Below are 11,790 nucleotides of genomic sequence, written 5' to 3'. Positions count from 1 at the left end.
ATTATAGTATGTTTGATATTGACAGAGCTAATTATTATATTACTGTCTAGTTTTATTAGAAAACCGCTTTAGTTTTACGGAGCAGTTTCTTTTGTCTACCTGACATGCCTTTAGCATTTTTATACAAAGCACTGTTACATGGTACAGTAAATCCGAAGATTACATGGCAAGTCATAATTCTTAAATACGGTTCCAAACAAATGGCAGGATCTTGGTGAAGATTAAGGTATGGAGCGAAGAAAAATGTGGCATTGTATTTCTTCTTTTCATGTAAATAACCTCTTTGTTTTTTGTGGCCACTGGAAATCTTTAGGTGATTGCTAGTTCTTTCCTCATCTTAATAGGAGAAGGAAAATCTTTTACCTTACCACTAGAAAATTACAATAAATTTAAAACTTCATCATGATTTTCTGAATTCCCTCTATTTTTCCAAAGATTACAAAAAGTATCCTGACTAAATTATTATGTTTTTATTTATTATATACAAAAGGAACAGTTACTTACGTTTTATGCCAGCAACATTAAAAGAACAGAATTGTCAATCCTTAATGTAAATTGGCAACAATAGAGGAGTCCTTTCATATCATCATGACCCTGATATTTCAAATTTCACAGTAAGTTGTCATAGCAACTGTGAAAAAACCTGGTGAAACTATTATTGGAAGTATAGTGTGCAGATACATTTACAAAAATATAAAAAAGCGTATGATAAAAATACTTACATACACAACATTCGTCACAGAACTCACAAACTTACATAAAAATATATACAAAATTTAAAAAAAAATACAGTTTGAATGTATGAATATGGGATACTATGCCACAACAAGAAATATTTTCGTTCGTATTATATCTGATCGCCTCATACATTATTGCAAATCATCTCATCGTTTCATTAATATTATGGTATAAATGGAATCTGTATTTATATAGTGAATAACTTTAATATAATTTGTTAAAGTACAAAGCAACTATATTCATAAATTATTGGAAATTTTGAGCAAATGGGTACATTTCAGGGCTTGCATGTCTTGTACAAAACTTGGACGTTATCTTAATAGTTTAGCAATAATAATATTCATTCAAGAATGAAACAAATAGTTAATTCAGGTTTCTAAAATGCTGCAAGCAGTAAAATTTTATGACTTAAAGTACTAATATCTCTAAATCAATGGTCTGCCTTTCCATATTTAATATGAGACATATACATTACTGTGAATACTATTCAGCACATTTTACATTTAGAACACAAACAAAACAATATATTTCAAAACAACCAAATCTCTTAATCTCCTACACTACAAAGAATTGCACTATCACACAAATTACAAATCTAAATATGGGATTTAGATCGAAGGCCTTATTTGATTTCCCTACAGGCTGCGGAAACCAGTATTAAATCTTTCATTGCAGTTAACATTCTTATTTCTGACACCTGTCTCTGCGATAGAGAGATGGTTTATCTCATTGATATGTTCTTGTGGGGTCTGTCTTATGAACTGTGGCACTGACCTTGAGATTACTAGACAATGAACTGCATTTCACCCAAATATATTTCCAGCATTTTTTCTGGCCCTCCACAAGCATTTATTAGCGTATCCTACCGCAGATCATCAGGACTAATTAAGGATTTCCCACAAATGGCACTTTTTTATGGTCTCAGATCAATATGCTTTAAGAAATGCCTCCTGAGACTATCAGACCTAGTAAATGAGTTCCCACAAATGTCGCATTTGTATGGTTTCTTGCCAGAATGAATTAAAGTGTGCTTTCTGAGATAACTAGAGTTGGTAAAGGATTTGTCACAAACTTCACATTTGTACGTTCTCTTGGCAATGTGTGTTCGTAAATGAGCTTTGAGCTTACTAGACTTAATAAAGGATTTCCCACAAGTATCACATTTGTGAACAGTTCGACTAGTGCGTTTTACAGCTCGTTTCTTGAGATGATCTGACTGAGTAATGGGTATCTCTTGATTATCGGATGATTGTAGGTTGAGGTTATCTGCTGTAGAAACGGATTTGTTAGAAGAATCATATTTGTGTGATCTTTCAGCATCACACACTACTCCATGAGCCTGGGTGTTACGAAATACATTAGTGATTCTGTCGCACGGAAATCCTTTTTCGTTAAGCTCTGGTGTCTTCACGGAATGCGTGCTTAAGCTGCCATTATTGGCGAATACCTCACCACACCTTGTACAGATATGTGGAGGTGGATGAACACCGTCAGTGTCAAGCTTATGTTCAGATGAAAAGGTCTGCAGGCATGAACTACAGGTGAAGTGTTTGAATTCCGTTTCCTTTAAGCCGCAGTTGTCTCTAATACAAAATGTGTTATCACGAGTGCAAAATTCTCGTCCCACAGAACCACTTCCAGCAATGTGCGTCGAATTGTCCACAGTGATGTCCAGCTTATCGTTGGTCAGTTCTTGTTGATAAATTTCTTCCAATAAGATGTTACCAGCCTCAGTGATCGTTTCATTCATCCTGTAGCATGAACAGATATGGAGTAAGTACGCGTCTTCCTGGACACAGAGAATAAATATTTCAGCTGTCAACAAATTCTTTACTATAATAGGAAAGCATTTCAAGTACACATAAGAAACGTTGTATTCATTTATCTCCTCACCAAGAATGTAACACGGTAAAATTACTGGTTAGCTAAATTGTTTAAACACAGTTTCTGCTGGGTTGACTCTTGCAGTACCTTCGCACACCAAACAAAATATTGTACAAAATAAAATACAGCTGAGAGGTACATACAAGAATCAACACTTTGTCAGGGTGATATGGCAACTAATAGACAGCACAGATAAATATTTAAGAACAAAACCCACCAAGAAATTAAAATGGCAATAACATTTATATCTGTCTAATATCGAGCCATTATTATCAAACAGAGTTCATACCGATATGTTAGCGACTGGGATATCAGAAGCGCAGTTAGGAAGTAGGGTTTCAGTAGCCATTGCACTGGTTTGAGTGTGAAATTCAGGGAAGCACCGTACTCACAGCTTTACTTCTGCCAGTACCTCGTCTCCTGCCTTCCAAACTTTACAGAAGCTCTCCTGCGAACCTTGCAGAACTAGCACTCCTGAAAGAAAGGATATTGCGGGGACATGGCTTAGCCACAGCCTGGGGGATGATTCCAGAATGAGATTTTCACTCTGCAGCGGAGTGTGCACTGATATGAAATTTCCTGGCAGATTAAAACTGTGTGTCGGACCGAGACTCGAACTCGGTATCCTTGCCTTTCGCGGGCAACTGCTCTACCAACTGAGCTACCCAAGCACGACTCACGCCTCGTCCTCACAGCATTACTTCTGCCAGTACCTCATCTCCTACCTTCCAAACTCTGCAGAAGTTCTGCAAGGTTCGCAGGAGAGCTTCTGTAAAGTTTGCAAGGTGGAAGACGAGGTACTGGCAGATGTAAAGCAGTGAGGACGGGACGTGGGTCGTGCTTGGGTAGCTCAGTTGATAGAGCACTTGCCCGCTAAAGGCAAAGGTCCCGAGTTCAAGTCTCGGTCAGGCACACAGTTTTAATCTGCCAGGAAGTTTCATATCAGCGCACACTCCGCTGCAGAGTGAAAATCTCATTCTGGAAACATCCCCAGGCTGTGGCTAAGCCATGTCTCCGCAATATCCTTTCTTTCAGGAGTGCTAGTTCTGCAAGGTTTGCAGGAGAGCTTCTGTAAAGTTTGGAAGGTAGGAGACGAGGTACTGGCAGATGTAAAGCTGTGAGGACGGGGCGTGAGTCGTGCTTGGGTAGCTCAGTTGGTAGTGCACTTGCCCGTGAAAGGCAAAGGTCCCGAGTTCGAGTCTCCTTCCGGCGCACAGTTTTAATCTGCCAGGAAGTTTCATATCAGCGCACACTCCGCTGCAGGGTGAAAATCTCATTCTGGAAACATCCCCCAGGCTGTGGCTATGCCATGTCTCCGCAATATCCTTTCTTTCAGGAGTGCTAGTTCTGCAAGGTTCGCAGGAGAGCTTCTGTAAAGTTTGGAAGGTAGGAGACGAGGTACTGGCAGATGTAAAGCTGTGAGGACGGGGCGTGAGTCGTGCTTGGGTAGCTCAGTTGGTAGTGCACTTGCCCGTGAAAGGCAAAGGTCCCGAGTTCGAGTCTCCTTCCGGCGCACAGTTTTAATCTGCCAGGAAGTTTCATATCAGCGCACACTCCGCTGCAGGGTGAAAATCTCATTCTGGAAACATCCCCCAGGCTGTGGCTATGCCATGTCTCCGCAATATCCTTTCTTTCAGGAGTGCTAGTTCTGCAAGGTTCGCAGGAGAGCTTCTGTAAAGTTTGGAAGGTAGGAGACGAGGTACTGGCAGATGTAAAGCTGTGAGGACGGGGCGTGAGTCGTGCTTGGGTAGCTCAGTTGGTAGTGCACTTGCCCGTGAAAGGCAAAGGTCCCGAGTTCGAGTCTCCTTCCGGCGCACAGTTTTAATCTGCCAGGAAGTTTCATATCAGCGCACACTCCGCTGCAGGGTGAAAATCTCATTCTGGAAACATCCCCCAGGCTGTGGCTATGCCATGTCTCCGCAATATCCTTTCTTTCAGGAGTGCTAGTTCTGCAAGGTTCGCAGGAGAGCTTCTGTAAAGTTTGGAAGGTAGGAGACGAGATACTGGCAGAAGTAAAGCTGTGAGGACGGGGCGTGAGTCGTGCTTGAGTAGCTCAGTTGGTAGAGCACTTGCCCGCGAAAGGCATAGTTCCCAAGTTCGAGTCTCGGTCTGGCCCACAGTTTAATCTGCCAGGAAGTTTCACTTAGTTGTTGTAACACCAGTGTAATTAAAAGTTCTGTTGTGTCTCTGTAGTCAATGAAATGAAAATCTCCGGATTGGAATTAGATGATATCATGCGGAATGAGGGAGTCAATGTGAGTGAAAATAATGACAAAGAGGCTACGCGAGGCAACGTGGAAAGTGTATTTCTGTAAAGACTCGCAATGTGAGTTCTTTAAGTCAGCTGTAATTCCAATGTAATGAGGTAAAGATACAGGCCAATGCCAGGAAGCTAAAAGATAATTAATGGACAGTACGTCTCTTTGTGTGTGTGTGTGTGTGTGTGTTCGTGTTTATTATATTGACATTAGTGTTGTGTTTGAAGAAGACATCAGATAGAGGACTGGCATGTAGTCCAGACAGAGAGCAGAAATTTTGGACTATGCAGTTACGTTAAGTAAGTCACTCTGCAAACTTGGTGTGCATAATGCTGACAAGTGGAAAGAACTTTGAAAGAATTTTCGATGAAATTGGCATCAAACATGGAATTTACGATTGCGGCTAATCATCATGGAGACGTAGTCGTGGAAAAAAGTCTTAATAGCTGTGTGAACCATGCGTCGTGTAGGGGCAGTATTTTATACATGCAGCCATTTGAGATGTCCATGTGTCAAATGGCGATTACCTTACTGGACGTGCCGCAATTTTCAGTTTTCACGTCTGGAATTGTGAAATGGGAGTGTCTGTTTTATCGTTTGTGATTTCTGACACTTTCTTCTGGCAGGCTAGTTATGAATATACCATTGGCACGGGACAAAGCCAAGAGTGGACATGCAGACAATGTGAATGGTGAGTTTTATAGGAGACGGATGTTGTTGTAAGCAGGGAGGAACTACTGTGCAGTGGTGTGCGAAGGCTGAGGCACTGAAGAAGATGACCGTTACAGACTACCATATGGATTCTGGTTAAAATTATGAAGATCACTTCCAAACGTTATTTGTGAATGAGGATAGAACTGCGTTTGAAGTTAATACACAGCACCACGGCACCCTCTTCAATATTTCTTATTTATTAATACGTTTTGTTTTTAACATTGCTTTTCTTTGTAGTGTAACGCCAAAATTAGATTAAAAGACAAGATACAACTAAATGAGAAATACATGACACATTGTAGGCAATAGAATTTCAAAGACAAAAATTCCAGTTTTCTACAGGGCTCATGAAATACAGAATAAATTTGTAAACATATTTGAAACATAAAACGATTGTGAGAATTAATAGACACGTTACCTGAAAAGAGTATGTATACTGTGAGCTGGTATACAACAAAGGTACTTGGATTTGAAGGTCCGACCAATACTGACGTCGGATATTAATCAGTAGCTTTAATTGATAGAATGGGGAAAGTTCTGTTAGAAGGAAACACTGTTTGATTACCGGACAGCCATTAATACCAGTACAGAGAAATTTAAGTGAGGCAGGTCGGTACAGATTTGATGGCTGCTCCTCCAAGAAGCAAGTATATCGTTCCAGCCATTAAAACGTTTCCCTGTCACTAATAGAATGGTGTGTAACAAAGTATAGCACACATCCCGAGGAACAAGAGAACAGAAAGAGGAAGAAAATGGAAAGCAAACACCAGCACCGTGTGTTGCTCTGAGGGCTATGTTTAGGTCTTGTGAAGTGGCCGTGTGGTGTAAGCAGCTACATTCCTCTGTACATCTGCTCACATCATTTCCTTTGCCCGATGCCTTCCATACGTGCTCCAAATGACAACCGCAACGTTCTTGGTGGAGCCTGGGATATTTCTCAAAAGTCGTACAGTTTCCACTGTACTACTCGGGGAGAACAAACTAACATTGTTTCATTTATTATAGGCATACTGCATGCATCTGCCAAGAAAGTGAAAGAGAAATACGCAACACACAAAACTGTAGTATTGATACAGGAATGACGATATCTCTGACTACCTGCTTCCCTGCAACTAATATTTGTACAGCTCATTATTTACGTCATGGAAACGTCAGATATGGCAAACTACACTATGTGATCAAAAGTATCCGGACACCCACAAAAACATACGTTTTTCATATTAGGCGCATTGTACTGCCACCTACTGCCAGGTACTCCATATCAGCAACATCAGTAGTCATTAGACATTGCGAGAGAGCAGAATGGAGCCCTCTACAGAACTCACTCACTTCGAACGTGGTCAGGTGGTTGGGTGTCCTTTCCGTAATACGTCTGTACGAGCGATTTCGACACTCCTAAACATCCCTAAGTCCACTGTCTCCGATCTTATAGTGAAGTGGAAACGTGAAGGGACACGTACAGCACAAAAGCGTACAGCCCGACCTCGTCTGTTGACTGACAGAGACAGCCGACATTTGAAAAGGGTCGTAATGTGTAATAGGCAGGCCGGCCGGAGTGGCTGAGCGGTTCTAGGCGCTACGGTCGCAGGTTCGAATACTGCCTTGGGTATGGATGTTGTGTGATGTCCTTAGGTTAGTTAGCTTTAAGTAGTTCTAAGTTCTATGGGACTGATGACCTCAGAAGTTAAGTCCCATAGTGCTCAGAGCCATTTGAACCATTTTGTAATAGGCAGACATCTATCCAGACCATCACACAGGAATTCCAAATTGCATCAGGATCCACTACGTCAGTTAGGCGGGAGGTGAGAAAACTTGTATTTCATGGTCGAGCAGTTGCTCATAAGCTACACATCACGCCGGTAAATGCCAAACGACGCCTCGCTTGGTGTAAGGAGCGTAAACATTGGACGATTGAACAGTGGAAAAACTTCGTGAGCAGTGACAGATCACGGTGCACTATGTGGCGATCCGGTGGCAGGGTGTGGGTATGGCGAATGCCCGGTGCGCGTTATCAGCCAGGGTGTGTAGGCAAACACTAAAATTCGGAGGTGGTAGTGTTATGGTGTGGTCGTGTTTGTCATGGAGGGGTCCCTTGTTTTGCGTGGCACTATCACAGCACAGGCCTTGATGTTTCAAGCCCGTTCTTGCTTCCCACTGTTGAAGTGCAATTCAGGGATGTCGACTGCATCTTTCACCACGATCGAGCACCTGTTCATAATGCACGGCAGGTGGCGGAGTGGTTACACGGCAATAACATCCCCATCATGGACCGGCCTGCACAGGTTCCTGACCTGAATCGTATACAGCACCTGTGGGATGTTTTGCAACGTCAACTTCATGCCAGGCCTCACCGACCGGCATCGATACCTATATAGATATGGTGTCCGTTCTTTCGGACATGTCCGAAAGAACATGATGACCTGCAGCCGTCTAGGACGAAATTAGAATTATATTAGTACCTTCAGCTGCTAACGGGCGTTGATCTATATCAATGGGGACAGGTGAAAATGTGTGCCCCGACCGGGACTCGAACCCGGGACCTCCTGCTTACATGGCAGACGCTCTATCCATCTGAGCCACCGACGCCGAGTGCAGAGATTATCCCACGCACGCCTCCCGCGAGACCCACATTCTCACCTTGTATGTCCACACACTACATTCGTAGTGTTCCACCCCAACACACTCATTACCAGTGGAAGACATTCTTACCAAGTCCCATAGGAGTTCAGGGAATATGTGTGCATCCACACAGAAGAAGGTCATGGCAGTTGTTGCCAGAACTATATACTTATATGAATACGGTTTCTGTTCTTTCGGAATTCCAAAGTGCATCAGGATCCACTTCAAGTACTATGCCAGAACGACGCCTCGCTTGGAGTAAGGAGCGCAAACATTGGACGATTCAGTGCTGGAAAAACGTTATGTGGACTGATGGAACACGGTACACAATGTGGCGATCTGATGGCGTGATGTGGGTATCGCGAATGCCGGGTGAACGTCATCTGCCAACGTGTGTAGTGCCAACAGTAAAATTCGGAAGTGGTCTTGTTATGGTGTTGTCATGTTTTTCATGACCGGGGCTTGCACCCATGTTGTTTTGCGCGTCACTATCACAGCACAGGCCTACATTGATGTTCTAAGAACCTTCTCGCTTCCCACTGTTGAAGGGCAATTCGAGGATGGCGATTGTGTCTTTCAACAGGATCGAGCACCTGTTCATAATGCACGGCAGGTGGCGGAGTGGTTACACGACAATAACATCCCTGTAATGGACTGGCCTGCACAGAGTCTACATCTACATCTACATCTATACTCCGCGAGCCACCTTACGGTGTGTGGCGGAGGGTACTTATTGTACCACTATCTGATCCCCCCTTCCCTGTTCCATTCACGAATTGTGCGTGGGAAGAACGACTGCTTGTAAGTCTCCGTATTTGCTCTAATTTCTCGGATCTTTTCGTTGTGATCATTACGCGAGATATATGTGGGCGGTAGTAATATGTTGCCCATCTCTTCCCGGAATGTGCTCTCTCGTAATTTCGATAATAAACCTCTCCGTATTGCGTAACGCCTTTCTTGAAGTGTCCGCCACTGGAGTTTGTTCAGCATCTCCGTAACGCTCTCGCGCTGACTAAATGTCCCCATGACGAATCGCGCTGCTTTTCGCTGGATCATGTCTATCTCTTCTATTAATCCAACCTGGTAAGGGTCCCATACTGATGAGCAATACTCAAGAATCGGACGAACAAGCGTTTTGTAAGCTACTTCTTTCGTCGATGAGTCACATTTTCTTAGAATTCTTCCTATGAATCTCAACCTGGCGCCTGCTTTTCCCACTATTTGTTTTATGTGATCATTCCAACTTCAGATCGCTCCGGATAGTAACTCCTAAGTATTTTACGGTCGTTACCGCTTCCAATGATTTACCACCTATGGCATAATCGTACTGGAATGGATTTCTGCCCCTATGTATGCGCATTATATTACCTTTATCTACGTTTAGGGAAAGCTGCCAGCTGTCGCACCATGCATTAATCCTCTGCAGGTCTTCCTGGAGTACGTACGAGTCTTCTGATGTTGCTACTTTCTTGTAGACAACCGTGTCATTTGCAAATAGCCTCACGGAGCTACCGATGTTGTCAACTAAGTCATTTATGTATATTGTAAACAATAAAGGTCCTATCACGCTTCCTTGCGGTACTCCCGAAATTACCTCTACATCTGCAGATTTTGAACCGTTAAGAATGACATGTTGTGTTCTTTCTTCTAGGAAATCCTGAATCCAATCACAAACCTGGTCCGATATTCCGTAAGCTCGTATTTTTTTCACTAAACGTAAGTGCGGAACCGTATCAAATGCCTTCCTGAAGTCCAGGAATACGGCATCAATCTGCTCGCCAGTGTCTACGGCACTGTGAATTTCTTGGGCAAATAGGGCGAGCTGAGTTTCACATGATCTCTGTTTGCAGAATCCATGTTGGTTATGATGAAGGAGATTTGTATTATCTAAGAACGTCATAATACGAGAACACAAAACATGTTCCATTATTCTACAACAGATTGACGTAAGCGAAATAGGCCTATAATTATTCGCATCTGATTTATGACCCTTCTTGAAAATGGGAACGACCTGCGCTTTCTTCCAGTCGCTAGGTACTTTACGTTCTTCCAGCGATCTACGATAAATTGCTGATAGAAAGGGGGCAAGTTCTTTAGCATAATCACTGTAGCAAGTCCTGACTTGAAACCTATAGACGGCCTTTGGGATGTTTTGGAACGTCTACTTCGTGCCAGGCCTCAGCGACCGACATCGGTACTCCACGAAGAATGGGCTTCCATTCCCCAAGAAACCTTCCGGCACCTGACTGAGCGTACACCTGCGAGAGTGGAAGCTGTCATCGAGGGTGCGCCAACACCGTACTGAATTCCAGCATTACCGAAGCAATTGTAAGTCATTTTCAGCCAGGTGTCCGGATACTTTTGACCACATAATGTACACAGACACACAGGGAAATGGACAACACAGGGATGTGACGTTTACTCAGCTTACCCGGTTCCTGCTGGTGGCTCGGCGAGCAGCCGACTCACTGCGATCAAGTCTTCGGGCTGGCTGCGCATCGCGTCTGCCCAGCCCGGGGTGGCCATCACGGCGACCAGGTTGTCCTTTATGAAGGCGACGGCGGCCTGCCCGAGGCTGTCGCAGGAGTGCCGGACCGCGAGAACGGCCGCCGCGGCCGCAGTCTGGACGCACAGCTGCGCGGCCACCTGCCGCTCGCACGCCGCCTTCACGACGGACACGCCGTACCTGTCGGCGGCGGCCAGCAGCTGAGCGGCCGTGCCGCGCAGCGGCGGCACCTGCAGGGTGTACAGGCAGTCGAGCAGCTGGCGCAGCACGGGGCCCTCCACGTCCGGCACGGAGGCCCGCCCGCCGCTGGCCTCCAGCGCGCCGCGGCGCAGCATCTCGGCGAACACGGGGCTCCTGGCGGCCAGCACAGCCCTGTGAGCCACCAGCCGCGTGTCGCCCGCCACCAGAGTCACCATGTCGCCGTCCCCGGCCTTCAGCAGGGCGCCCAAACTCGCAGGAGCGGGCTCCGAAACTGTCCGATCCGGCTCCATTGTGGAGGACTGTCGCCCGATTCAGTTGTGCCTGTCGATCGTAGAAGCATGGAGGATGCCGTGTACTGATCACCCACTCTGTGCTACAGTTTGTAAATGTTGCTCGTAGTATATAAACTACGACAATACACTGATCAGCAAGGACATTACGACCGCAGACCTACAATCGATATACACTGCTGGAAATTGAAATAAGAACACCGTGAATTCATTGTCCCAGGAAGGGGAAACTTTATTGACACATTTCTGGGGTCAGATACATCACATAATCACACTGACAGAACCGCAGGCACATAGACACAGGCAACAGAGCATGCACAATGTCGGCACTAGTACAGTGTATATACACCTTTCGCAGCAATGCAGGCTGCTATTCTCCCATGGAGACGATCGTAGAGATGCTGGATGTAGTCCTGTGGAACGGCTTGCCATGCCATTTCCACCTGGCGCCTCAGTTGGACCAGCGTTCGTGCTCGACGTGCAGACCCCGTGAGACGACGCTTCATCCAGTCCCAAACATGCTCAATGGGGGACAGATCCGGAGATCTTGCTGGCCAGGGTAGTTGACTTACACCTTCTA

The 11,790-nt window shown here is 44.8% G+C and overlaps 1 protein-coding gene and 1 non-coding gene across 2 annotated transcripts; both read right to left on the bottom strand.

The window, feature by feature from the left end:
- Positions 1-1,182: 1,182 nt before the first annotated feature.
- On the bottom strand, positions 1,183-11,054 carry LOC126108333 (zinc finger protein 90-like). Its single transcript, XM_049913550.1, has 2 exons — positions 10,645-11,054; positions 1,183-2,489 (listed from the first exon to the last, which is right to left on the bottom strand). The coding sequence occupies exons 1-2, from the start codon at positions 11,052-11,054 to the stop codon at positions 1,652-1,654; spliced, it is 1,248 nt and encodes a 415-aa protein (XP_049769507.1). The 3' UTR covers positions 1,183-1,651.
- On the bottom strand, positions 8,107-8,180 carry Trnat-ugu (transfer RNA threonine (anticodon UGU)). The gene has a single exon. It is a non-coding gene; the product is annotated as a tRNA-Thr (tRNA).
- Positions 11,055-11,790: the final 736 nt, after the last annotated feature.

Source organism: Schistocerca cancellata, chromosome 11 (assembly GCF_023864275.1).
Source record: "Schistocerca cancellata isolate TAMUIC-IGC-003103 chromosome 11, iqSchCanc2.1, whole genome shotgun sequence".
Lineage (NCBI taxonomy): Eukaryota > Metazoa > Arthropoda > Insecta > Orthoptera > Acrididae > Schistocerca > Schistocerca cancellata.
The sequence above is the reverse complement of the archived record's forward strand: the minus strand, read 5'-3'. Positions and strand labels throughout refer to the sequence as shown.

What these genes read in the sequence shown, in the direction of transcription:
- LOC126108333 (XM_049913550.1), bottom strand. Translation starts at nt 11,054, where the DNA reads ATGCTGCGCCGCGGCGCGCTGGAGGCCAGCGGCGGGCGGGCCTCCGTG. An exon ending in GAGCCACCAGCAGGAACCGG is followed by an intron (nt 2,490 to 10,644) that starts GTAAGCTGAGTA and finishes TTCATGCTACAG; the next exon opens with GATGAATGAAACGATCACTG.